We start from the raw sequence: 26,469 nt of genomic DNA, 5'->3' as shown, positions 1-26,469 counted from the left end.
CAGGCTCAGTGGCCATGGCTCACGGGCCCAGCCGCTCCGCGGCATGTGGGATCTTCCTGGACTGGGGCACGAACCCGTGTCCCCTGCATTTGCAGGCGGACCCTTAACCACTGCGCCACCAGGGAAGCCCTCTGGAAGCTTTTTTAATTCAATTTTTTATTGAAAATACACATAACAAAAGTTACCATCTTAACCTTTTAAGTGTACAGTTCAGTGGCATTAAATCCATATAGTTGTGCAACCATCACCATGATCCATCTCCAGAACTCTATCTTGCAAAACAGAAACTCATTCTCCCCTCCCCTCAGCCCTGGCAACCACCTTTCTATAGTATCCTCTGTTCCTGTGAATTTGACTACTGTAGGGAGTCATATAAGTGGAGTCATACAGTATTTGTCTTCTTTTGTGACTGGCTTATTTCACTTAGCATGATGTCCTCAAGGTTCATCCATGTTGTAGCATGTGTCAGACTTCCCTTCCTTTTTAAGGCGGTGTAATAGACCATTCTATATATATACCACAGTTGTTTATCCATTCATCTGTCAGTGGACACTTGGATTGTTTCCACCTTTTAGCTCTTGTGAATAATGCTGCTATGTACATGGGTGTACATGTATCTCTTTGAGACCCTGCTTTAAATCCTTTTGGGTGTATACCCAGAAGTGGAATTGCTGGATCACATGGTAATTCTATTTTTAATTTTTTGAGGAACCACCATATCGTTTTCTGCAGGAGCTATACCATTTTACATTCCTACTAACAGTGCACAGGGGTTCCAATTTCTCCACATCCTTACCAACAACTTGTTATTTTCTGGTGTTTTGATAGTAACCATCCATATGGGTGTGAGGTGATATTTCATTATGGTTTTGGTTCAGGAGACTACAGCTTTTCATAGAGTTATGATTTTTTCTCTGATTCTAAAAGAGACGTAGATAATTTTATTTGTAAACTATGGAAAATATGAACAGTATAATGGAGATCATCTTCTCAGAAATAATTATTGTCAACACTTGAGGTCAGGTAAGCTTTCTTGCTCTCTCTCATGCAGTTTATGTTCTCTCTATACTATTTTTTTTAATATGGTAGAGGTCAAACTATCTGTATAGAATTTTATTCTACCTTTTTTCCACTTAATCTCATGTCATGAGTAGTTTTCCACTTTATTCAAAGTTTGATACCATGCAGTTTTATCTAGTACACACACTTTTTATGCAAAATGCTGAAAACTCTCATTCTGGGGTTTTAGAAGCTGTACCGGCAGGGACGTCAGCAGGCTGCTTGCCTGGTGAGAGCATGTAGCTGAGGCAGCCCCAGTTCTGTGGTGAGCCTGGCAGACTTGCTTTCTGTAGACGGTGACCCTCAGCCTTTTAGGAATAGCTGACTCTTATTATAGGCTCAGCACTGTTTGGAGTGCTTTGCATATATTAACTCACTGAATCCTCACAACAACTCTGTGAGGAAATGCTCTTCTTATACCTGCTTTACAGACGAGACTAAGGCCTCAGAGACTACGCATTACCCAAGCACGCCCAGGTGGTGGGGGGCAGGGCCAGGATGGGAGCCCAACGTCTTACCATGCAGACCCTCGATTTAGCCAGATCCTCTAAGGCTTTCTACTGTGGGGGAGAGAATACGGCTTGTCATGGCACCTCCCCACCCAGACTGCAACAATCTGAACAACGTGGTTTGGTCACCTCCTCTTTACATACCAGGGAAATTGCCGATAAGTTTTCTCAGTGTGCTTTCTGATCTTTGCTTCATGCAAGACCGACTATGTCTTCAAGAATGTCCGGCACCCCTGCACAGGGTCAAATGGATATTGGGTCTGGCACCGCCACAGGCCTTCCTTTCAAGTTGCCACCAACCTGTATATCCTGCAGGTGACATTTCAGGGATAGTTGTGAGCTTAGGCTCTGACTAACAGCTCTCCAAAAGCTCAGGGGTGAGACTTGGTTCCTAATTGTGCAGCTGTCTGATTTGATTTCTGTTCACAAGCTTTCTACTGCTTTTTTCCTCCCGAGCAGCTCACTAAAGGGCTGGTGGAGGGGTTCATCTCCAGGCCACAGCTCCAGGGATGGAGCAGAAACATCTGTGTGTTGAGTATACACGCCATGGCCACGAGCAGAAAATAAGGGATGAGCATGAGGTAACTTTCACTGTCTTCCCTCTGCCCTCAGGATGTGGGGCAATCAAATCGGTGATGAAGGAGCAAGGGCCTTCGCAGAGGCTCTGAGGAACCACCCGAGCTTGACTAACTTGAGGTAACTGCTGCTTTCTGAGAACTGCCGTCTTCAGGGCCAACCTGGTCACTCCGTGTTCCTCTTGTTTTACCAGAGGAGGAGCCAGGGGAAAGAGGGTGGCTGGCATTCCTAACAGGGAAGGTATTTGTGTGTGTGGTCTTTATCGACACAGGAGAGGCGTACAGTTAAGTATATTATGCTTAAGTTTTCAGCTCTGTGATGTGACATGTGCGCACACTAGTCAGATCGAGACTAGACATTGCCAGCCCCTCTGTAGTCTTCCTGTGCCCCTTGGGGGTTGGGGAGGAATTCTTCAGTCCAGACAAAACTGAAAGACACTGGGCCGCAGATTCCTGCCCCCTCCTCATTTCTCAGGATGGTGCTGGGACAAGAGGGGACCCTTCACCTCTGTAAACAGACTTGGTCCTCCCTGGCCCTCCTTTAGGCCTCTGGCCAAATCTCTGAGACTCGGGGGTCTCCTGGTTGCCTGTGTCCTTCCTGTCACTGACAAAGGGTTAAATACGGTGGGGGCAGTAGCAGAGTTCCTTCCATACAAGAACAGAGGAAACTTCTCCAGGCCTCACCGACAGGCGCCTGTAAGGTGTCAGCCTCCAAAGCAGAGCTCGCCAGGTGTCCTCAGCCCGTGTGACCAGGTCTTGCCATGTTCCATTTCCTGTCTGGCCTCTCCTCGAGCAGTCTTGTGATTGGCCTCGTCCTGGGCGCTGGAGCTTTGGCAAAGGCTGAGTGGCTGCTGGTGAGGCCGGCACTTACGCTTCCTGCTTCAAATCAGCCCAGGCAGGAACCACGTCCAGGTGGAGTCTTGCCAGCTGTTTTAGTTGCTGAAACCAAAGCCAAATGTAGACGTGTTTTTAATAACCTACCCCAAATGTTTTTCCTTCCTAGTCTTGCATTCAATGGCATTTCTACAGAAGGAGGAAAGAGCCTCGCGTGGGCCCTGCAGCAGAATGCGTCTCTGAGAATATTCTGGTAATGACCAGAGTCACTTTGAACGGTTGGGTCTCAGGGATTTTTCCAAAGACTGTGCACAGCCTGGAATCTTAACTGAAAGAGTGCCTCTCCGTTGTAAAGGCTCTAGGCCTTTCCTCAAAGGAAGGTTTATAATCTCATTTCCTCCTAGAGAAGAAAATAGCCATTCCCAGAAGCACAAACAAGTACAGAATGGGTGGAATGGGTCCCAGGAACATGAGTTTGAGACCTTAGCCTTCTTTGCCCACCCTACGCCTCAGGAAAACCAGAAGGCTAGTTATTCTGTCAGGATATCCTTGGAACACCCTCAGATATGCCTTGAGGAGTCCAACTTTCATTCATTCACTTGTCTCAGAACTTTCTCCCTTCGTCCTCTTAAACTGCCTACCCCCTGTGCAGCCTCCTCTGTCCCCAGGTAGTCACATCAGGACTTGGCCTTCATGCTCCAGCTCACCTGTCACGGGAAGCCCACAGCCCTCGCTCCCTCTCTGCACTCCAGGGCCACTAGTTAACTGTGTGTTACCTTCTGAAAGTGATGTTTTCTTTCTTTTGGTTGTTCCTTTTTTCGGTCATTTACTGTATTTTTATTTATTTACTTGCCTGTATCATAAATTGCTTCCGGGAAAGGAAGTTATATTACAAGTCTCTGTATCCTCCTAATGAGATATTGGCTAAATTAGTTAATGAAAATGTCGTCATTATGAGAATTCAGATACTAGACCTGCTGGCCAGTAAGTGCATTTTCCTTTTCCCCTCAAAAAAATCTTTTAAAAGATTTTGAAAAGTAATACATGCTTTTTTGAAAACAATATAATACACTGAAGTTGGGAAAGTAGGAAGTGAAAGAACCTCCTCCCTCATGCTTTCTAAATATAATCTTTTATTTCTAGCATTTGAATGTATATTCAAATAAATATCACTTTTCTTATAAAACTGAATAGTATTTAGCAAGTGACTTAAAAAAAATATCTCAACTATATATTGTACATATTTGACATGTCCTTCCTTTTATGTCAGGGTTTCTCAATCTCAACACTGTTGGCATTTGGGTCCAAATAATTCTTTTTTGTTGAGAGGCTGTCCTGTGCATTGTAAGATGTTTAGCAGAATCTCTGGCCTCTACCCATTAGATACCAGTAGTAACCCCTAATTGTGACAGTCGAAATTGTCTCCAGACATTGGCAAGTGTCCCCTGGAGAAGCCACCCCAGTTGAGAACCACAGGTCTAGGGGGATAATAACAATGTCAATCCCCAAAATCTCTTGAGTACTCACTGTACATCACACATTGTTCTCAGCCTTTTCCATGTATTAACTCATTCTCACAACTGTGGTATGAGGGCTGTACCATTACTGTTCACATTTGCTGGTGAGAAAACTCAGGCCCAGAGAAGTTCAACCACGTGCTGTGGTCGCCCTGCTAGTAAGCCATTGCCAGCCGGCATGTCTGGCTCAGAGCATCTTGAGCCCCATGCTCTTCTGCCTCTTTCTTTATCCTACCTCATTCTCTCTAATGGTTGCACACTGTCCCTTGAATGTACACTCACAATGTATTTTGTTGGCTGCCTCTACTGATACTGAAATGTGTTCACACCTTACATTATGACCGAAAAGACTGCAACCAATACTGCGTGCAACCAATACTGCGTGTACAGAACCTGTGTGTAATGTCTTTGCACACCACAGGGTGGATTTCTAGACGTTGAATTGTTGGCCCAAAGTGAAACACATTTAAAGTGTGGATAGACACTACCAAATTGCCCTTCAAGGAATGATTTTTTATATGTTCTTTATATTCATTTCTCCTTCCTTACTTATTCTTTCATCCACTGGCACAACAGGGTTTAATTCTCTTTACAACCAGGAACTTCTAGCCCTCTGTACTTTATCCAGACCACTTCCTGCTTTTACGAACAACTGAGAGACTTCCTGAACTTTCAGTCACAGAACTCAGGTCCTTCATAAGTGGCCTCGGAGCAAAGTGATGAACACATTTTAATGCGCAGTCGGCAGGCTTTTCTAGGTCTTCATCTGACTGTGTTTAGTAACACACTGTCCATGGTGTTCAAGGGATCTTAACGGCTGAGATCCGAGAAGCAGGCACTGGCCCGTCGCTTTCTCTGGGCCCATCTTCTGAGAGATCTGAGGGCTCAGCAAGGATGGGGAGGGAGTATGGGCTCCCCCCGCAGCAGCAGGGCTGAGAAGTAGGAGCTTGGGTGAAGGGTTTGCACTAGAAATGAACCTCCGTTTATTGTCTGTGGGGCTCAGAGGCTGGCTTGGAGCCTGGCTGTTTGCTGGGTTCTCAGCAAGTGATGAGCTGCATAAGCTGCAGACGCCGGGGCTGGGATCTCGCTTCTGTGAACTCAGTGGAGAGTGGGTGCCAGGTAGTGCTGTCCTGAGTTGACACTTCCTTTCTTTTCCAGGCTCACCAAAAATGAACTTGATGATGAAGTGGCAGAGAGCTTGGCAGAGATGTTGAAAGTCAACCAGACGTTGAAACATTTATGGTAATTCAGATTTAAACACTGTGCTTTTTAAAATATTTTTTGAGATTCACATATCATAAAGTCACACTTCCTAAGTGTACAGTTCAGTGGTTTTTAGCATATTTATAAGGTTGTGCAACCATCACCACTATCTAGTTCTAGAACATTTTACAAAACTACCCACCTCCCCTACCTGCCAGAAACCCGTACGCGTTAAGTAATCACTCCCCATCCTTCTCCTCCCTTAGTCCCTGGCACCTGCTAATCTACTTCCAGTCTCTATGGATTTGCCTATTCTGGGCATTTCATAGAAATGCAGTCATACAATATGACCTTTTGTTTCTATGTTCTTTCACTAGCAAAAGTTTTCAAGGTTCACCTACATTGTAGCATATATCAGTACTCCATTGCTTTTTATGGCTGAATGATATTCCATTGTATGGACAGTCCGTGTTTTGTTTGTCCGTTCTTCAGTTGGTGGACATTTGGGTTGTTTTTACTTTATGACTATTATGAATAATGCTACTGTGAACATTCGCGCACATGTTTGTATGTGAACATGTTTTCATTTCTCTTGGGTATATACTTAGGAATAGAATTGCTGGGTCATATGGTCACTCTGTGTTAAATGCCAAACTGTTTTTCAAAGTGGTTGTGCTATTTACATTTCCACCAGTCATGTATGAAGGTCCCCATTTCTCCGTGTCCTCACCAACACTTGCTATTGTCTGTCTTTTTTGGGTAATGCCATCCTAGTGGGTGTGAAGTGGTATCTCATCATGGTTTTTTTTTTTTTTTTTCCGGTACGCTGGCCTCTCACTGTTGTGGCCTCTCCCGTTGCGGAGCACAGGCTCCGGATGCACAGGCTCAGCGGCCATGGCTTATGGGCCCAGCTGCTCTGCAGCACGTAGGATCTTCCCGGACCGGGGCACGAACTCGTGTCCCCTGCATTGGCAGGTGGACTCTCAGCCACTGCGCCACCAGGGAAGCCCTCATCATGGTTTTGGTTTGCATTTCCCTGACTGCTAACAGTGTTGGGTGTCTTTTCATGTGCATATTGGCCATTTGTGTACCTTCTTTAGAGAACTGTCTCCACATCCTTTGTCCATTTGTAAATTGGGTTGTATGCCTTTTAATTGCTGAGTTGTTAGAGTTCTTTATATATTCTGAGTGCTAGACATTTACTAGATATGCGATTTGCAAATATTTCCTCTCTTTCTGTGAGGTTTTTCACTTTCTTGAGAGTGACCTTTGAAGCACCAAAGTATTTAATTTTGATAAAGTCCAATTTATCTATTTTTTGTTTAGTTGCCTGTGCTTTAGGTATCTTAGTAAGAAATCATTGGCTAATCCAAGGTCCCAAAGATTTCCTTTAAGTGTTATAGTTTTGCTCTTACATTTAGGTCTTTGATCCATTTGGAGTTCATTTCTGTGTATGGTATGAGGTGTTAGGGGTCCAGCTTCATATTATTGCATGTAGATATCCAGTTGTTCCAGCACCATGTGTTGAAAAGTCTCTTTCCATTTTGAATGGCCCTGATGCTTTTGTCAAAAATCAGTTGACCATAAATGTGTGAGTTTATTTCTGGACCTTCTATTCTAGTTCATTGAGCCATATGTTTATCATCATGCCAGGACCACACTGTCCTGATTATTGTAATAAGTTTTGAAACCAGGAAATATGGGTCTTCCAACTTTGTTCTTCTTTCTCAATATTGTTTTGACTATGTTTTGACTATTCTGGGTCTCTAGCATTTCCATGTGAATTTTAGATCACCATGTCAATTTCTGTAAAAACAAAAAACCCAACAAAAACCCAGAGTGTGCTACTTTTACACCTGGTTTTTTTTGGTTTTATTCCTTTTCTTTCTGACCTGTAGACGTTCTTTTATGCCCTTCCCTAGGTGTCAGGCCAGCCCCTCCACGAGAACAGAGCTAGAACAGGGCTAGAGAGTCTTAGCTCTTGATGCCAGTACAGACTACACTGGCTGCAGTGAAGGTAGCCAGTGGGCATATGTACCTGGCACTGCCAGGCTTTTTACTTCTCCTCCTACCCAGCCTCTTGCCAGGTCTAGGCTCCAGACAGCTCACCCTCCCCCCAGCAAGGTGTAGGTGGTGCCAGTGTTTGCAACTGTGGAAGGGGGTGATTAGGAAACAGCAGAATTTAACTGAATGCAGAACTCAGTGCCCACTTCCAGGTTCTATTTTTGCTCCTTTTGCAAAAATGTCCAAGTCACACTGTGGTTGTGCTTACCAGAAGGTCTCACCTCTGCCACTTGGCCCAGGGGCCCCAGTCTTTGAGGGATGTGGCGGGGAGCACTGGGTCCTGGCTGCAGCACAGCCACCGAGTCCTGTGTGCTTGGGCAGGAATGGTGACAAGAGCTCCCTTCCCCTGGGCACCATGGTAGAAATGATGAGAACTACTTCATACACATCCTCCTATTGAAATCTCACACACCCAGGGTAGCGGGGTTCTCTTATAGTTATTCCCATTTTATAGATCAGGCAGCTGAGGAATAGAAAGCTTAAGTTTATTTCTTCAAGGATCTGCAGCTGAGAAGTGGGGAGTGGGTGTATGTATATGAGGAGAGCTTTTAACCAGGATGCTATACTGCCTCCTTAAGGGACTGGCTTAATTTCTATAATCTCATTAGTCACAGTAATATAGGTCATTATCTTCCTGGTACACAGCTACCTTCTTGGATCAGTGCCCAGAATTTCTAAAGGTCAAGTTCAGTAGTAGCCTTATGCTACAAATAGCTGGGGGGTGAGGAATGAACCTGTGATGAAGCACAGACTTATCACTGACTTGTGCTGCTCTTTCCTGGGTGGGTTAGACGCATGGCTTCCCAGGGGAGCAATTTGGGAATTGCCCAGGCTTCCCAGCTATATCTGAAATCTTTGTTTCATTAGAATCAATGCCACCCAACATAATGGGGTATACTCTTAGAAGCCCCATTATTGATGCTTTTCCACTGGGGACCCATGAGTAGCAGCAGAACTGTTCTTCCTCCCTCCCTCTCAGATGTTGGAGAGGACATGGTACCATCTTGGAAGCCTTTGTTTCCCCCAAAGAAGAGAAGGGCCAGCTCTTTAAAAAATACTTAACTTTAAAAACTGCCTTGCCTTTCTCCAGCCACCTGGAAGGAGACATCAGACTGCCTGTTCCCCAGATGTGTTCCTTAGAATTTGTTGTTCAGACTGGTAGTCTCCAAACATTTTTGATTGGGCACCCCTGCAGTGAAAAATGTCAAGCACACATGCATACATATATGTTCATGTATTAAATTACCTACATATGAATATACAGATATAATGCTCACTATAAAAATACACAGAAAAGTTAAACATTTAAAAAAATTTTAAGTATAGTTGATTTACAGTGTTGTATTTAATTTCTGCTGTACAGGAAAGTAACTCAGTTATACATATTCTTTTCCATTATGGTTTATCACAGGATTTTGAATACAGTCCCCTCTGCTATACAGTAGGACCTTGTTGTTTATCCTATATATAATAATTTGCATCTGCTAATCCCAAACCTTCCCTCCCCCTTGGCAACCACAAGCCTGTTCTATTTGTGAGTCTGTTTTTGTTTCATAGATATGTTCATTTGTGTCGTATTTCAGATTTCACATATAAGTGATGTCATATGGTATTTGTCTATCTCTTAATGACTTAATTTGCTTAGTATGACTTAATTTGCTTAGTATGATAATGTCTGGGTCCATCCATGTTGCTGCAAATGGCCTGATTTCATTCTTTTTTATGGTTAATAATCCATTGTGTATATATATATACCATATCTCCTTTACCCATTCGTCTGTCGATGGACACTTAGGTTGCTTCCATGACCTGGCTGTTGTAAATAGTGCTGCAGTGAACATTGGGGTGCACGTATCCTTTTGAATTATGGTTTTCTCTGGATATATGCCCAGGAGTGGGATTGCTGGATCATATGGTAGCTCTATTTTTAGTTTTTTAAGGAACCTCCATACTGTTCTCCATAGTGGCTGTACCAATTTACATTCCCACCGACAGGGTAGGAGGGTTTCCTTTTCTCCACACCCTCTCCAGCTTTTATTGTCTGTAGACATTTTGATGATGGCCATTCTGACTGGTGTGAGGTGATACCTCATTGTTGTTTTAATTTACATTTCTCTAATTATTAGCGATGATGAGCATCTTTTCATGAGCCTCTTGGCCATCTGTATGTCGTCTTTGGAGAAATGTCTATTTAGGTCTTCTGCCCATCAGAAAAATTAAACATTTTAAAGCATGTTCTTTATTTTCATGTATCTGATCGACACAATCTCAGCAAGATCGAAAAGTTAAGGGGACTCAGTTCTTCCCCTGACCCTGTCTCTTATCCCATCATATCCTTCCAACCCCCTAATGAAGTGGGCAGATTTAATCCAGTATTACTTGATACAAAAGATATATTCTTCTTTCAGGCTTATCCAGAACCAGATTACAGCCAAGGGGATTGCCCAGTTGGCAGATGCATTACAGAAGAACACTGGCATAATGGAGATTTGGTAAGACCGATCTACCACTTGTTATGATAACAACAACGATTATTTACTCAGCACCATTTACTATCTGCCATGTACAATGCAGGGCACTGTCCATTTATTTCCCATCTTTCCAACAATCTGTAATGTAGGTAGTATTGTCTCCATTTCACAGATGTAGAAACTGAGGCCCAGACCAAGGTCACACCTAAGAGGAGAAGCTGAAATTCAGCCCAGACTATGACTCCATAGTCAGGGTTCTCCTCCCCAGCCCTGCTGTCCTGCCTACTGTCCTGGGTTGCACGGGGGCAGACAGACTGGGAAAGGGATTCCCACTGAAAGTTAATCACTCTGGGACTCATGAGCCTGAGAGATGGCCATGCTGGCCCAGAGTTTAAAGCATGTTCTTTTCCTTCTCTGGGCTTCCAGGCTGTATTTGAGCTGATTGTACTCTTTTTCGACTTCCTGTTTCTGTTATGCTAGCAGAAGGAAGGCATGTGCTCTGCTTTGCTGCAATGTTGAGCCCCATTTCCTTTCTTGTGCCTCCTACGGGACACACAGCCCCGAGGTAGGACTGGGCCTGTAGCATATTCGGGGGTGGGGGAGTGTGTGTGTCCCATCAGTGACAATGGTTACACCACTGGGTTAACTGCTAGGGAAACAGCAATTAACTGGACAGAAAGGTCCCTGACTGCCTCAGAGTACTGATGTAACCGAGCTGAGAACAGAGGGCTCCGTGTCTCTGAATCCAGACCCCCAAGTGCTCTGGAATTTGCTATCTACCCCAGGCCTGGCCTGAGACAGCCCAGCAGTGTGTGAGGCTCAGACCTGCATGGGAACCATGACACAAAGCCAGGGCCCCGTGAGGACAGAGACCACAGGAGTTCATGCTACCACTGTGGGCCCTGAGATCCACGGAGCAGCCTCGCCGTGAGCCAAACCCTCAGCTCAGGGGGTAGTTGCTCATTAACTACAGTTCTTTCTTCATGACTGGGGAGAAGAATTCCACAGCCAAAAACAGTAGATCAAGGTACAGCTACCTCCCTGACCTTTTTAAATTTCGCTTTAGAATTTGTTAGTGGATCATAAAATTGGTTTGGTGGGTTGCAACCAGCATTATTTAAAAAATGAAACAGAGCCAGAATGCTCTGTGCCTAGTATGAAATATTCTTTCATAATCTCATTTCAGATGTGGGTGTGTACGTATACACAGATACTGGTTCACAATGTAAAATGTTCTTATTTGAGGTCACAGTCAGAAAAACATTTGAAAACACTGTCCTCGAGTAGAAAGCCCAGCTCCAAGCAGACCGATGGAGAGGCTGTGGCATGTGCGCCTTCAAGGCCGAAGCCTGCTCCTCAGCCCTCAAAGGCACTGGAGAGCCAGTGGGATTTTAGTTCACGTTAATCTCCAACCACCCTCAGCCTGTGATCCTTTCCTAGATCCACCCCGTTTCCTACTGACTCTGTTGTTTGTTTGAGGACAGCAGGCAGAGGAGGGGAGCAGAGAGGAGGGGAGGCCAGGCTGCAGGACAGTCTGTGGACTACAGCTGGCTTCCACCCTTCTCAGGGGCTGGTTAGGACAGTTGTAAGGATATGCAGCTGCTTTAAGTCCATCAAGCTTGAAATGTGCCTTTGTCACCTACCAACAGACAACCGTTGTTCCTACACAAGGAACTATTTGTGTAGGACCAGGTGTCGATCTTCAAGGCATGCTCTGCAGAGCCTGAAAGCAGCATTGGTGTCAGGGAGGACTCAGAAAGAGGACAAGGAGGAGGGCTCGGGTGCTGGCCCAGGAGTATCTTTACTTCAGCCCCTGGTGTCTGACTCCCTGGGACTGGGCTCTGTGAGGGTGCTGGCTGTGTTGGCCCTGTCCAGGGGTTGAGCCAGCAGGAGTGGAGATGAGGGAGCAGCTCTCCCTGGGGCCACACTGGCACAGATGACCTTGGACCATCACTTTGGACTCATTATCTGTACTGACATTTATTTCTGCCTTGTCCCTGTCCAAAAAGAACTTGAGGTCTGAAGTCCCTCAGTCTTCAAAGAAAGACAGAAGTTAGCAGTGTTCAATGACCTGGTATTGTAAATTATAGCGTTTACTGCACTCCATTGTAATAGCTTCCTGTGAGGCTGTCTCGTCTAGACTGTAGCTCCTTGAGGGTAGGGCCTGTGTCATGGTCACTGCTGAGTCCCCAGGGAAAGCACCGCATCTTCATTTGTTGAACAACAAAGTGCTTGTGTGCCAGGCATGATGCTGGTACCAAGAGTCCAGTGGTGAACAAAATGGACCTGCCCTCATGGGTGTACCCTCTAGTGAGGAAGACACAGTTAAGAAACAAATCATTCAAGTAACTATTTAATTACAATCATGATGAGTGCTAGAAAGGGGAAAGCTAAGAAGGGAACCTAATACAGATGAGGTTTCAGGGAAGGTCTCCCTGAGGAAGTGGCATTTAAACTGAGCCATGAAGGATGAATAGGAGTTCATCAGCTGAAAGTGTTCCAGGTGGGGAAATAGCACGTGCAAAGGCTCTGAGGCATGAAAAAACATGGTGCCCTTGAAGAACAGCAAGAAGCAGATGGGCCTGTGGTTCAGACAGTGTGGAAGAGGGAGCAACAGGAGGCAGAGGAGACTAGACCATAAAATATCTGTGGGTCATATTAAGTATGTTGGTCTTTATCCTAAAAGCAATGGAAAGTCATTGAACAGTTTGAAGCAAAGAGGGATGTGATCAGATGTGCATTGTAAAAAGACCACTCTGGCTCCTCTAGGAAAGTGGATTGGAGGAGGCCAGAGGCCATGTAAAGGGATGGTCAGTAGGACACTGCAGTGAGCCAGAGAAGAGATGATGGGCGCTTAGGTCAGGATGGTGGTGCGGAACATATGGAGAGGTTCCAGGGAGCCCATTCTAGGGGTATTTAGGGAATAAAACAGAACTGTGATAGAAGATGAGGACGAAGGTTGACCCCCAGGTTACTAACTTGCACAACGGGATGTAGAGTTGTACCATACATGGAGCTACGGAACCCTGGAGAGATGTACCCACTTTGAGGTACCTGGGAGGTGTCCAGATGAAGGTGTCAAGTAGGTAAGCAGCCCCACAGTGGAGCGGTCTGGCCCAGCTCAATGACATATGAATGAGGCCAGGGATAGATGAGGTTCTTCTGGGGAAGAGGGCCAGGCCCCAAGCCTGGAGGAAATCCATTATTTGGAGGTCACAGGAGGATATAAAAAAGGAGACAGAGATGGAGTGGCCAGATGTAGGAAAGAAACCAGAGAGCATAATATCAAACCAAGGGAAGGTGGTGTTTCAAGGAGGAGGGAGAGGGCAGGACAGCCAAATGTCTGTGAGGGTCAGGAAAGACAAGGGCTAAAAACTGTCATTTAAGTTCAGGTTTATAGAGGCTATTGGTTACCTTAGTGAGACCCAGTCCATAGAGTGATGGTAGCTGGAAAGGATTAATATGTGAATATCAAACAAGTCATCAAGATGGCAGGGTAAGAGGATGTGGAGCTTACCTCCCCCACAAACACATCAAAAATACATCTACATGTGGAACAAGTCTTGTGGAAAACTAACTGGAAACTGGCAGGAAAACTCCTGTACAACCAAGGCTGCAAGAAAGATTCCCATGTAATCACAGAGGATGGGAAAAAAAGCATCAGGACAGAGCCCATGGGAGGGGACCAAGAGGAAAAGGAAGACCCAGACAGGTGGATACTTGCCCTGGGGAGTGAGCGGGTTGAGCCACAGACTGGGTGTCCCACACAGAGGAGACAAGCCCCATTGGCTACTTGGAGAACTGCTAGGACAGACAGAAAGGCTGGAGAAACCTAGACTCCAGTTGTGAGGAGTGCATGGGTGCTTGCTTACCACCAGAGAGGGCAAAGCGAGGTCTGCCCTAGCATGGTGGTGTCACCACACTCTCCAGTCCTGCCCATTCTAGGGGTATTTAGGGAATAAAACAGAACTGTGATAGAAGATGAGGACGAAGGTTGACCCCCAGGTTACTAACTTGCACAACGGGATGTAGAGTTGTACCATACATGGAGCTACGGAACCCTGGAGAGATGTACCCACTTTGAGGTACCTGGGAGGTGTCCAGATGAAGGTGTCAAGTAGGTAAGCAGCCCCACAGTGGAGCGGTCTGGCCCAGCTCAATGACATATGAATGAGGCCAGGGATAGATGAGGTTCTTCTGGGGAAGAGGGCCAGGCCCCAAGCCTGGAGGAAATCCATTATTTGGAGGTCACAGGAGGATATAAAAAAGGAGACAGAGATGGAGTGGCCAGATGTAGGAAAGAAACCAGAGAGCATAATATCAAACCAAGGGAAGGTGGTGTTTCAAGGAGGAGGGAGAGGGCAGGACAGCCAAATGTCTGTGAGGGTCAGGAAAGACAAGGGCTAAAAACTGTCATTTAAGTTCAGGTTTATAGAGGCTATTGGTTACCTTAGTGAGACCCAGTCCATAGAGTGATGGTAGCTGGAAAGGATTAATATGTGAATATCAAACAAGTCATCAAGATGGCAGGGTAAGAGGATGTGGAGCTTACCTCCCCCACAAACACATCAAAAATACATCTACATGTGGAACAAGTCTTGTGGAAAACTAACTGGAAACTGGCAGGAAAACTCCTGTACAACCAAGGCTGCAAGAAAGATTCCCATGTAATCACAGAGGATGGGAAAAAAAGCATCAGGACAGAGCCCATGGGAGGGGACCAAGAGGAAAAGGAAGACCCAGACAGGTGGATACTTGCCCTGGGGAGTGAGCGGGTTGAGCCACAGACTGGGTGTCCCACACAGAGGAGACAAGCCCCATTGGCTACTTGGAGAACTGCTAGGACAGACAGAAAGGCTGGAGAAACCTAGACTCCAGTTGTGAGGAGTGCATGGGTGCTTGCTTACCACCAGAGAGGGCAAAGCGAGGTCTGCCCTAGCATGGTGGTGTCACCACACTCTCCAGTCCCAGCTGAGCAAACACCCCAGCCCCACTCATTCCACACCACAGCTTGGCACTAGATCTAGGGCAGCCAGGTCCTGGGAGAAGACTTGATCTAGAGATGCAGAGGTGGCCCAGGAACTTGGGGGGTGGTCCAGGTAGGGCAGCAGCAGCCACTGTTAGCACTTACTAAAACAGCACTACAGAAGCAGCCCAGACGTCTGATGGCAGCATAGCTGCTTCAACTCCCACAGCCATAATGCCATGACCGCTAGTGCTAGCTGAGCAAATGCTCCAGCCCCACCCACTCCACACCACAACCTTGCACTAGACCTGGGATGACCACAATGGGGAAAAGACATGACCTTGGGCTGCATCTGAGCAGAGCTGCAGCTGCCTACACAGGTGGTGCCATTGGACCTCTGTAAGTGCAGGGAGAAGGAAAAACATACACTTAAAGGGAACAGAGCCAGCTTGAGCCCAACCCTCAGGGCATTCACTCCAGCAACTTAGGAGCAGCTCCCTGCCCTGTGTGATGGCCACTGAGCAGAGAGGAAGTCCTGCATCACACCCTGTGCAGGCTCTAGCTCTTTCAATTCTAGCCACACCCCCATCAAGCTGATAGGGGCCAGCACACCCTGAAGAAGACATGACTGGCATCCACATCAAAACCCGTCCTCACACCAAAAACACTGGGCACACAGTCTACATGGGGACACTCCCACATGAAAACAAACACCCCTTCAAGACCACAGTAGGTAACTGTTTCACCTAAATTCACTGAGACAGAGAAAGTAAAATGAAAAAGCAGAGGAACTATTCCCAATTGAAAGAGCAAGAGAACCCCCCCCCCCCCCCACCGAAAAAGTAATGAAACAGAGGTAACAATGAGTTCAAAAAGTTGGTAATAAAAATGCTAACTGAATGAAGAAAGAGTTGATCTAAGCACAGATCATTTTAACAAAAACTATAAAAAGACCCAAAGCACCCTAAACGCAATGAATAGCAGACTAAATGACACAGAACACATAAATGATCTGGAATATTAAAAAATGGAAACTGTCGAATCAGTACAGCAGACAGGAAGAAAATGAAAAAAAATGAAAGCAACATATGTATGAGATCTATGGGATAATATAAAATGTGCCAACATCTGCATTATAGGGTTTCCAGAACGAGAAGAGAGAAGAGAATCAAAAATGTATTTGAAGAAATTATGGCTGAAAACTTCCCAAACCTAAAGAAGGAAATAAATATCTAGGTACAGGAAGCACAGAGGGTCCCAAACAAGAGGAACCCAAACCACACCCACACCAAGACATATCATAAATGGCAAAAGTTAGAATTCTAAAGGCAGCAAGTGTAAAACAGCATCATACACAAGAGACCCCCCCCCCCGCCCCCCGGCATAAGGCTATCATCTGATTTCTCTGCAGAAACCTTGCAGGCTAGAAGGAGTGGCATGATATTCAAAGTCCTGAAGGGAAAAACCTACAACCTAGGATACTCAACCCAGCAAGATTATCAAGGAGAGAAGATTATATAAGGAGAAAAGAATTTCTCAGACAAGCAAAAACCTGAAAGAAGTCAGTGATACTAAACATACTCTGAAAGAAATGTTGAAGAGTCTTCTCTAAATGGAAAAGAAGAATCTATAGGAAAGGGAAAATAACAGGAAAGACAAATATATATATTGAAGATCATTTAACCAGTATGTGGATTAAAAAAAAGATGGAATTCAATAATGACATTTTGTAATGTCAAACTGTGAACATAAATTTGTACTGTACAGTCCTCGTGTGTACACTATGCAGTATATTATATACTTGTTAATAAAACCATCATAATAAAATTGTAAAAGTGACTATAACTACAATAAACAGTAAAGGGATAAGCAGGGAGATACAAAATATGACATCAGAGCAAAGATCAATAAAACTAAAAGCTGGTTCTTTGAGAAGATAAACAAAACTAATAAACCATTAGCCAGACTCATCAAGAAAAAAAGGGAGAAGACTCAAATCAATAGAATTAGAAATGAAAAAGGAGAAATAACAACTGACACTGCAGAAATACAAAAGATCATGAGAGATTACTACAAGCAACTCTATGCCAATAAAATGGACAACCTGGAAGAAATGGACAAATTCTTAGAAATGCACAACCTGCCAAGACTGAATCAGGAAGAAATAGAAAATATGAACAGACCAATCACAAGCACTGATATTGAAACTGTGATTAAAAATCTTCCAACAAACAAAAGCCCAGGACCAGATGGCTTCACATATCCAAAAATGGGCAGAAGACCTAAATAGACATTTCTCCAAAGAAGATATACAGACTGCCAACAAACACATGAAAGAATGCTCAACATCATTAATCATTAGAGAAATGCAAATCAAAACTACAATGAGATATCATCTCACACCAGTCAGAATGGCCATCATCAAAAAATCTAGAAACAATAAATGCTGGAGAGTGTGTGGAGAAAAGGGAACCCTCTTGCACTGTTGGTGGGAATGTAATTTGATACATCCACTGTGGAGAACAGAATGGAGGTTCCTTAAAAAACTACAAATAGAACTACCATATGACCCAGCAATCCCACTACTGGGCATATACCCTGAGAAAACCATAATTCAAAAAGAGTCATGTACCACAATGTTCATTGCAGCTCTATTTACAATAGCCCGGAGATGGAAACAACCTAAGTGTCCATCATCGGATGAATGGATAAAGAAGATGTGGCACATATATACAATAGAATATTACTCAGCCATAAAAAGAAACGAAATTGAGCTATTTGTAATGAGGTGGATAGACCTAGAGTCTGTCATACAGAGTGAAGTAAGTCAGAAAGAGAAAGACAAATACTGTATGCTAACACATATATATGGAATTTAAGAAAAAAAAATGTCATGAAGAACCTAGGGGTAAGACAGGAATAAAGGCACAGACCTACTGGAGAATGGACTTGAGGATATGGGGAGGGGGAAGGGTGAGCTGTGACAAAGCGAGAGAGAGGCATGGACATATATACACTACCAAACGTAAGGTAGATAGCTAGTGGGAAGCAGCCGCATAGCACAGGGAGATCAGCTCTGTGCTTTGTGACCGCCTGGAGGGGTGGGAGGCAGGGAGACGCAAGAGGGAAGAAATATGGGAACATGTGTATATATATAACTGATTCATTTTGTTGTAAAGCAGAAACTAACACCATTGTAAAGCAATTATACTCCAATAAAGGTGTTAAAAAAATAAGACATCAGGAGTAAAAAATGTAGATCTTTTAGAATGTGTCTGAACTTAAAAAGCAAGTATATATAATTATGGGTCAACATATATGAACTCCATGGTAATCACAAATCAAAAGCCTACAACAGATACACAAAAACCAAAAAGAAAGGAACTCAAGTATACTGTAAAGAAATGCATCAAACCACAATGGGAGAGACAAAAAGAAGAAGAAATGGACAAAGAAGAACTACAAAAACAACTGGAAAACAAGGAATAAAATGACAATAAGTACATACCGATCAGTAATTACCTTAAATGTCAGTGGACTAAATGCTCCCATCAAAAGATAAGAGGTGGCTTACTGGATAAAAAAGCAAGACCCTTCAATATGCTGCCTACAAGAGACTCACTTCAGGGCAAAAGTCACATTCAGAGTGAAAGTGAGGGGATGGAAAAAAACTTCATTCACATGGAAACGACAAGATAGCAGGGGGAGCAATACTCATATTAGACAAAATAGACTAAAACAAAGACAAAGAAGGGCATTATATAACGATAAAGGAATCAATACAAGAAGAGGATATTACACTCATTAACATATACACCCAATACAGGAGCACCTAAATACATAAAGCAAATACTAAAAGACATAAAGGGAGAAATTGACAATAATACAATAATAGTGGGGTACTTTAACACCCTACTTACAACAATGGACAGATCATGCAGATAGAAAATCAGTAAGGCAGTACAGGTCCTAAATGACACAGCAGACCAGTTGGACTTATTGATATCTATAGGACACTACAGCCAAAAAAAGCAGAATACACATTCTTTTAAAGTGTCTATGGAACATTCTCTAGGATAGATCACATACTAGGTCACAAAACAAGCCTCAGCAAATTTAAGAGGATAGTAATTATATCAAGCATTTTTCCTGACCACAATAGTATGAAACTAGAAATCAACTACAGGAAGAAAAATGAGAGAACAACAAACATGTGGAGACTAAACAATATGCTACTAAAAAACCAATGGGTCAATGATGAACTCAAAGAGGAAATCAGAAAATACCTCAAGACCAATTGAAAATGAAAACACATTTTTCCAAAATCTCTGGGATGCAGCAAAAGCAGTTCTAAGAGGAAAGTTCATAGTGATAGACCTTCCTCAGAGAATAAGAAAAATCTCAAACAACCTAACATACCACCTAAGGGAATTAGAAAAAGAATAAAGCCCAAAGTCAGCAGAATGAAGGAAATAATAAAGATTGGAGAGGAAATAAAAGAGATTAAAAGAAAAAGTAGAAAAGATCAATGAAACCAAGAGCTGGTTTTTTGAAAAGAGAAACAAAATTGATAAGCCTTTAGCCAGGCTCACCAAGAAGAAAAGAGAGTGGACCCAAATAAAATAAGAAATGAAAGGAGAAATAACAACTGATACCACAGAGATACAGAAAATCCTAAGAGAATACTATGAACATTTATATGCTAACAAATTGGACAATGTAGAAGAAATGGACAAATTTCTAGAAACATATAGCCTACCAAGACTGAGTCAAGGAGAAACAGGCAATTTTAACAGACTGATCACTAGAAGTGAAGTGAAATTGAATCTTCAAACCAAACCAAACCAAACAAACAAAACTCTCAGCAAACGAAAGTCCAGGACCAGACAGCTTCACAAAGGAATTCTAGCAAACATATAAAGAACTTATACCTATCCTTCTTAAACTATTTCAAGAAATTGACGGAGGGAACACTCCCAAATTCATTCTAGGAGGTCACTATTACCCTGATATCAAAACCAGACAACACTACAAAAAAGAAAACTACAGGCCAATATTTTTTATATAAATGCAAAAATCCTCAACAAAATATTAGCAAACGAAATCCAACAATACATAAAAAGGATCATACACCATGATAAACTGAATTTATTCCAGGACGCAAGGATGGGTCAACATATGCAAATCAATCAGTGATATACCGCATTAACGAAAGGAAAGACAAAAGAAACCACATGATCATCTCAACAGACACAGGAAAAGCACTTGATGAGATTCAACATCCATTCATGATAAAAACTCTCATCAAAGTGGGTGTGTATAGAGGGAACATATTTCAACATCATAAAGGTCATTTGTGACAAACCCACAGCCAGTATAATACTCAATGGTGAAAAGCTGAAAGCCTTTCTGCTAAATTCAGGAACAAGACAAAGATGTCCACTCTCACCACTTTGATTTAAAATAGCATTGGAAGTCCTAGCCACATCAGACAAAAAAAAAGAAATAAAAGGTATCCAAATTGAACGGGAAGAGGTAAAATTGTCACTATTTGCAGATGACATGATATTATATAGAAAACCCTAAAGTCTCCCCGCAAAAACTTACAACTACTAAATGAATTCAACAAGGTGGAAGTATACAAGATTAATATATAGAAATAGGTTGTGTTTCTGTAACACTGATGATGAAATATTAGAAAGAGAAGTTTTAGAAATCCCATTTAAAATCATGTCAGAAAAATAAAATACCTACGAATAAACTTAACCAAGGAGGTGAAAGACCTATACTCTATAGAACACTGATGATGGAAATTGAAGGTGATTCAAGCAAATGGAAAGATATCCCATGCTCTTGGATTGGAAGACTAAATATTAAAATGGCCATACTGCCCAAAGCAATCTACGGATTTAATACCATCCCTGTAAAAATACCCATGATATTTTTCACAGAACTAAAACAAATAATCCTAAAATTTATATGGAACCACAATAGACCCTGAATTGCCAAAGCAATCCTGAGGAAAAAGAACAAATTTGGAGGTCTGACCCTCCTGGACTTCAGACTATACTACAAAGCCACAGTAATCAAAACAGCATGGTATCAGCACAAAAACGAACAGAATACAGAGCCCAGAAATAAACCCATGCACCTATGGTAAATTAATCTACAACAAAGGAGGTAAGAATATACAGTACAATGGAGAAAAGACAGTGTCTTCAACAAGTGATGCTGATAAAACTGGTCAGCTACATGTAAAACAATGAGAACATTCCCTCCCATCACATACAAAAATAAACTCAAAATGGCTTAGAGACCTAAATGTAAGACTGGAAACCATAAAGTTCCTAGGAGAGAACATAGGGGGAACACTCTTTAACATCAATCATAGCAATATTTTTTCTTGGGTCAGTCTCCTAAGGCAAAAGGAATAAAAGCAAAAATAAACAAATGGGACCTAATTAAACTTAAAAGCTTTTGCACCATAAAGGAAACCATGGAAAAAATGAAAAGACAACCTACATAATGAGAGAAAATATTTGCAAATGATGCAAATCAACAAGGGGTTAATGTCCAGAATATACAAACGGCTCATACAATTTAACATAAAAGAAAAAGCCCAATTAAAAAATGGGTAGATGATCTGAATAGATATTTTACCAGAGAAGACTTACAGATGGCCAACAGGCACATGAAAAGGTGCTCAACATCGCTAATTATTAGAAAATGCAAATCAAAACCACAATGAGGTTATCACTTCACGCCTGTTAGAATAACTATCATCAAAAAGTCTACAAATAATGCTGGAAAGGATGTAGAAAAAAGGGAACCCTTGTACACTGTTGGTGGGAATGTAAATTGGTGCAACCACTATGGAAAACAGTATGGAGGTTCCTTAAAAAACTAACAATAGAACTACCATATGATCTAGCAATTCCACTCCTGGGTATATATCCACAAAAAACTACAACACCAATTTGGAAAGATACATGCACCTTGGTGTTCAAAGCAGCACTATTTACAATAGCCAAGACAGGGAAGCAACCCAAGTGCCCATCAACAGATGATTGGATTAATATGTGATACACACACACACACACACACACTGGAATATTACTCAGCCATAAAAAAGAATGAAATATTACAATTTACAGCAACGTGGATGGATCTAGAGAAAATTATGCTAACTGAAATAAGTCAGAGGAAGAAAAATACTATATCAGTTACATGTGGAATCTAAAAATAATACAAAGGCTTGTGTATGCAAAACAGAAACAGACTCACAGATATAGAAAATAAACTTGTAGTTACCAAAGGGGAGAGGGACAAATCAGGGGTATGGGATTAACAGATACAAATTACTATATATAAAATAGACAAACAAGAATATCCTGTATAGCACAGGGAATTATATCCATTATCTTGTAATAACCTGTAACAGAATATTATCTGCAGAAATACTGAATCACCATGCCATACACCTGAACTTAACACAATACTATAAATCAACTATACTTCAATTTAAAAAAAAAAAAAAGTTAAAACAAGTGTTCGACCGATTCTGTTCCTTAATTTCAGGGTTGTGTGAAGCACAAGAGTGTGTTAGGAACACATAATGGGAAGGAGCATACAGTAGTCTCTCACACTTACTTGTGTTCTTTGTTTTTCTCCAACAGCTTAAATGGAAACTTGATAAAGCCAGAGGAGGCCAAAGTCTTTGAAGACGAGAAGCGGATTGTCTGTTTCTGAGGGGATGTCTTCCTGTGGGTGGGTCTTGGCCATGGGGGTGACTCTGTGCAGTTGCCTGTCTTGGATGTCTGAAACATCCAGCGTCTGCCGAGGTGGAGCTTCCAGGATTCCTGCCTTCGTGGTGCAAAACGAGCTCTGTGCGGGCACTCTGATTGGCAGAGTCCCTGAGTAGCTGTTACAATTCTGCAGGAAAAGTATGAGCTGTTTTAGTGACTGTAAACATACTCTGAAGAGATGTTAATGCATGATTATTTTAATCTGAAATTAGAGGAATGAGACTTTGAGCTCATAGAAACGCCTGCCCAAAAACCAGGGAGAGTGAGTCGGTCACTGCCGCATTCAATCAAGAGTTGGGGACATGGTGCAAAGTTGATGCCATGTTTCTTGGGGAAAAGGTGCTCAACGAACAAGTGTTTTACCTGCAATGTTCTCTTCCTCCTCAGTACTTCCCCATGTGTTGATATTATCCCCACTTCAGAGCTGTGGATACTGGGGGGGGCGGGTACAGTGTGGGGATCTGACTCATCCAAGGTTCTGTAGGGACTTGGTGCCAAAGGAAGGACCCGCCATGGGCTTACGTCTTAGTCCTGGAGTCTCACCGTCTGCTGACAAAGATCGCAGGATGCCCTCCTCTTAGCCAGTCTGAGGGACAGGACGATGCCTTCGTAATGCTGAGGCTCCACTCAAGGCTTTCGTGGGTCGGGGCTGACCTTTGGAAGACTGATGCTTTGGGCAGAGGTTCTCTGTCCCAGGAAGAAGAATCAGCGCCGTCCTTCAAAAGGAATAAGGCCTGGCTTGCCCATGTCGCTCCGGCATCCAAACAGGAGTTTCTCTCTCTCTCTCTCTCCTGCCCTTTTGAGGAAGGAAAGTCTCTTCCTGCCCTCGAGCAGTTGTGTGAGTGACTGAGTTGGAGGCAAGGCAAGCCGCTGAGAACCCAGCAAGCATGTCAGACCCCTGCCACCGTGGCGGGCACCTGGTGGATGCTAAATGGGGGAAAGGAGAAGGTTTCACCAGAGAACTTGTTCTTTTGGCAATTCATTTGTTAGTAAAATACTGAAGACACTCATTTTTTCTAACTGCCTGAGCCTGGGATTTTAAAAAGGGACTCGGCCTGGCAAGCACACTGTGACCCCTTCAGAGGCACTTACTGCATGGGGTGGGGCCCTGGGGTGACGTGCTATGAGGAGAGCCTGACGAGGGAAGGCAAGAGGCATCCTCAGTGTGATCCTTCGCAGGCCTCTCTACCCGCCAAGGGACCGAAAAAAGCAGAGGAAGCATCTGAGGCCTCTCCAGTTGACCACTCGATCCACACAGGTGGCTTCTCAGAGGGAATAACTTGAGTCCCCAGTGGCTGGGGCCAGGGTACGCTGGCATGGCCGAACCTCACATCCCTCAGCACCGTGCCATGATGGGCCCTGGCAGGCCGGGTTTGACGTCTGCTATCTTCCTCGGCTGTTCACTGCCGAGGGGAGGACAGAGGTGGGCCTGGACCCGCTGTGGCAAGAGGCACCGAGCTGACAGGGGCCAAGCATGAGAGGGGCAGGGGTGAGGGGGCCCTCCAGCAGTACCTTGGAGTTCTCAGAAGTCCAGCCTGACTTTATACAGCAGCCCCAGTTAGGAAGGGTACAATTCAGGAAGTTGGTCCTGAAAGTTAGGGGGAAAATCCTGTGACAGTCACCCAGCACATGGGGGCCATTCCCCTAAGGCACGGCTTTGGCGGCTCCTACCCACTCTGCCCACACCCCCAGATTTGGGTATTTGCCTAATAGCCCCTGAGGCAGCAACTCTCTACTAGAGATTCTGGGCAGCAGATATGCCCAGAAAGCACAAAGGAATGAGCACTGGTCAAGGGTGCTTCAGACTTCAGGCTTGCCGAGTGAGAGAACCACACTTCTCAGCTGACAAATTCATACTTTATTAAGCTGCTAAAACTAAACTTTTGAGAGTCTAAAATGTATCCAGAAACTACCAAATATTACTGCTTTTAGAGACTATCAAAATTAAAACTGCTGCCTCTAAGGGAAATTGAATTTGTGTGTTATTGGCTTAAATTCTAACTTGGAAATACTTTAGTCTTTTAGATGGTGAATGATAGATTTTCTATTTTTCTTATAAAAGTATAAAATCAGGCTCCTAATTCACTCAAGTTCTCCATTACCCACAGGTGAGCTTCTGTGCAGAGAAGTGGAGACTCTTCCTAATTAAGAAAAAGATAACAGAAGATTTGGGGAAATAAAGGAATTCCACAAACTTAAGATATGACTCTTTCTTTCCACAGGGACTGAGTTGATTTAGGGAGAGAAACTATAGCTCCTGTATTTCAGAACTACATTTGTGGCTTGTCCTTGCTGATTTGGAACTTATTAAAATAAGCCATGTCAAATCACTGTGGGGCTTTGGGCCACATCTTAAGACTGTCAGAATCTCAATTTCCTCCTTGAAAAATAGGAATCCCAGAGTACTGACTCCCAGGGTTGTTGTGAGGATTAAATGAGCTGAAGCATGGAAAGCAGTTAGCACAATGCCCAGTGCAGGGTCAGTGCTCAATATACAATATCATTAAACCAACGTTTCTCATTTCTGCTCACAATGGCACCCCCAGGTGTCCTCTTTACACTCTTAGGCTTAGGGAACTTCCCAACAAGGTCAAATATGGGACTGGAAGTTCTTAAAGTCAAGTCTAAAAACATTCAACATCAAGCTTCCTGCAATATCCTGGCTCCGTCAGTGAAAAGCATAGCTGTTAGTTGTCATCATTCTTACCGAAGAGCCCTACCATTTAAGTGTCACTCACTGAACAGAGGGAGGCACATCCAGGTCTTCACTGCACAGTAAGAGCAGAGCGGGAGCCGGCACCACTGCACAAAGCCAGGCCCTCCAGCCTTTGCCAGGTGTCCCTTTCAGCTGCCCAACTGGGAAGGAGCATTTGGCTCACTGGTGTTTTCATCCACTTCCAGGTGTTACACACATCTATTTCCAGTAACTAATTGCTCACTTACAGGAAAAAAAAAAAAAATCCTTGCTCTGGAGCTGAAAGACAGAACCATGACCATTATCCCAGTTCCATAGAGAGGAATTTTAATGAAAGTGGAATTAGCTGGTAAGGAGGACAAAGCTCATGTTACCACACAGATGGGCTGGCAGCAGAGCTGCAGGGCCCAGGGGCCATCCCAGCGTGATTCTCACTTAAAACTGAATTAACTGCACCCAAGACCAGCTTAAAACCTTTGGAAGCACTAAGTACTGAAAAAATTACAGGCCCCCGATGATCTGTAATGAAAAAAAAAAAAAAAAAGATTTTAAACAATAGTAAATTATAAAATAAGTTCAAGGATGTTAAATAAGTTTCTGATTTTCCCCAAGACTACTCAGGTGCTTTTTTGGGCAAATAACAAATATCGAAATAACTTGAATTTTTTTCCTTGACTTTTTCTGTCACATTTGTGTTACAAAAGCAGTATCACAATGTTAAAGATTCAAATAACGCTTATAATAACACAATGCTAACACAGCTACTGATTT

General features: G+C 43.4%; 1 protein-coding gene and 1 long non-coding RNA gene across 6 annotated transcripts in view; one reads left to right on the top strand and one right to left on the bottom strand.

The window, feature by feature from the left end:
• NOD1 (nucleotide binding oligomerization domain containing 1) overlaps nucleotides 1–25,202 on the top strand; it is an 83,099-nt gene extending 57,897 nt beyond the window's left edge. For 3 of the 4 annotated variants that reach the window (XM_024755001.1, XM_024754999.1, XM_024754998.1), the window contains 5 exons: nucleotides 2,181–2,264; nucleotides 3,147–3,230; nucleotides 5,653–5,736; nucleotides 10,170–10,253; nucleotides 10,713–14,140. In XM_024755001.1, coding sequence (XP_024610769.1) covers nucleotides 2,181–2,264; nucleotides 3,147–3,230; nucleotides 5,653–5,736; nucleotides 10,170–10,253; nucleotides 10,713–10,815 — 439 coding nt within the window. In that variant the 3' untranslated portion in view covers nucleotides 10,816–14,140. Of the gene's footprint in view, nucleotides 1–2,180; nucleotides 2,265–3,146; nucleotides 3,231–5,652; nucleotides 5,737–10,169; nucleotides 10,254–10,712; nucleotides 14,141–22,874 lie in introns of those variants that run through there. The other variant, XM_024755000.1, reaches the window with a different exon arrangement.
• Nucleotides 719–22,974, bottom strand: LOC112406264 (uncharacterized). Of its 2 annotated transcripts, none has more exons than XR_003004524.1 (4): nucleotides 22,849–22,974; nucleotides 7,970–8,950; nucleotides 2,828–3,082; nucleotides 719–1,877 (listed from the first exon to the last, which is right to left on the bottom strand). It is a non-coding gene; the product is annotated as an uncharacterized LOC112406264 (long non-coding RNA). The 2 variants fall into 2 exon arrangements; XR_003004525.1 differs by having other exon boundaries at nucleotides 8,825–8,950.
• Nucleotides 25,203–26,469: the final 1,267 nt, after the last annotated feature.

The sequence above is a fragment of the Neophocaena asiaeorientalis genome, unplaced genomic scaffold (assembly GCF_003031525.2).
Source record: "Neophocaena asiaeorientalis asiaeorientalis breed wild unplaced genomic scaffold, Neophocaena_asiaeorientalis_V1.1 scaffold36, whole genome shotgun sequence".
Lineage (NCBI taxonomy): Eukaryota > Metazoa > Chordata > Mammalia > Artiodactyla > Phocoenidae > Neophocaena > Neophocaena asiaeorientalis.
This window is presented reverse-complemented; position numbering and strand designations above follow the sequence as displayed.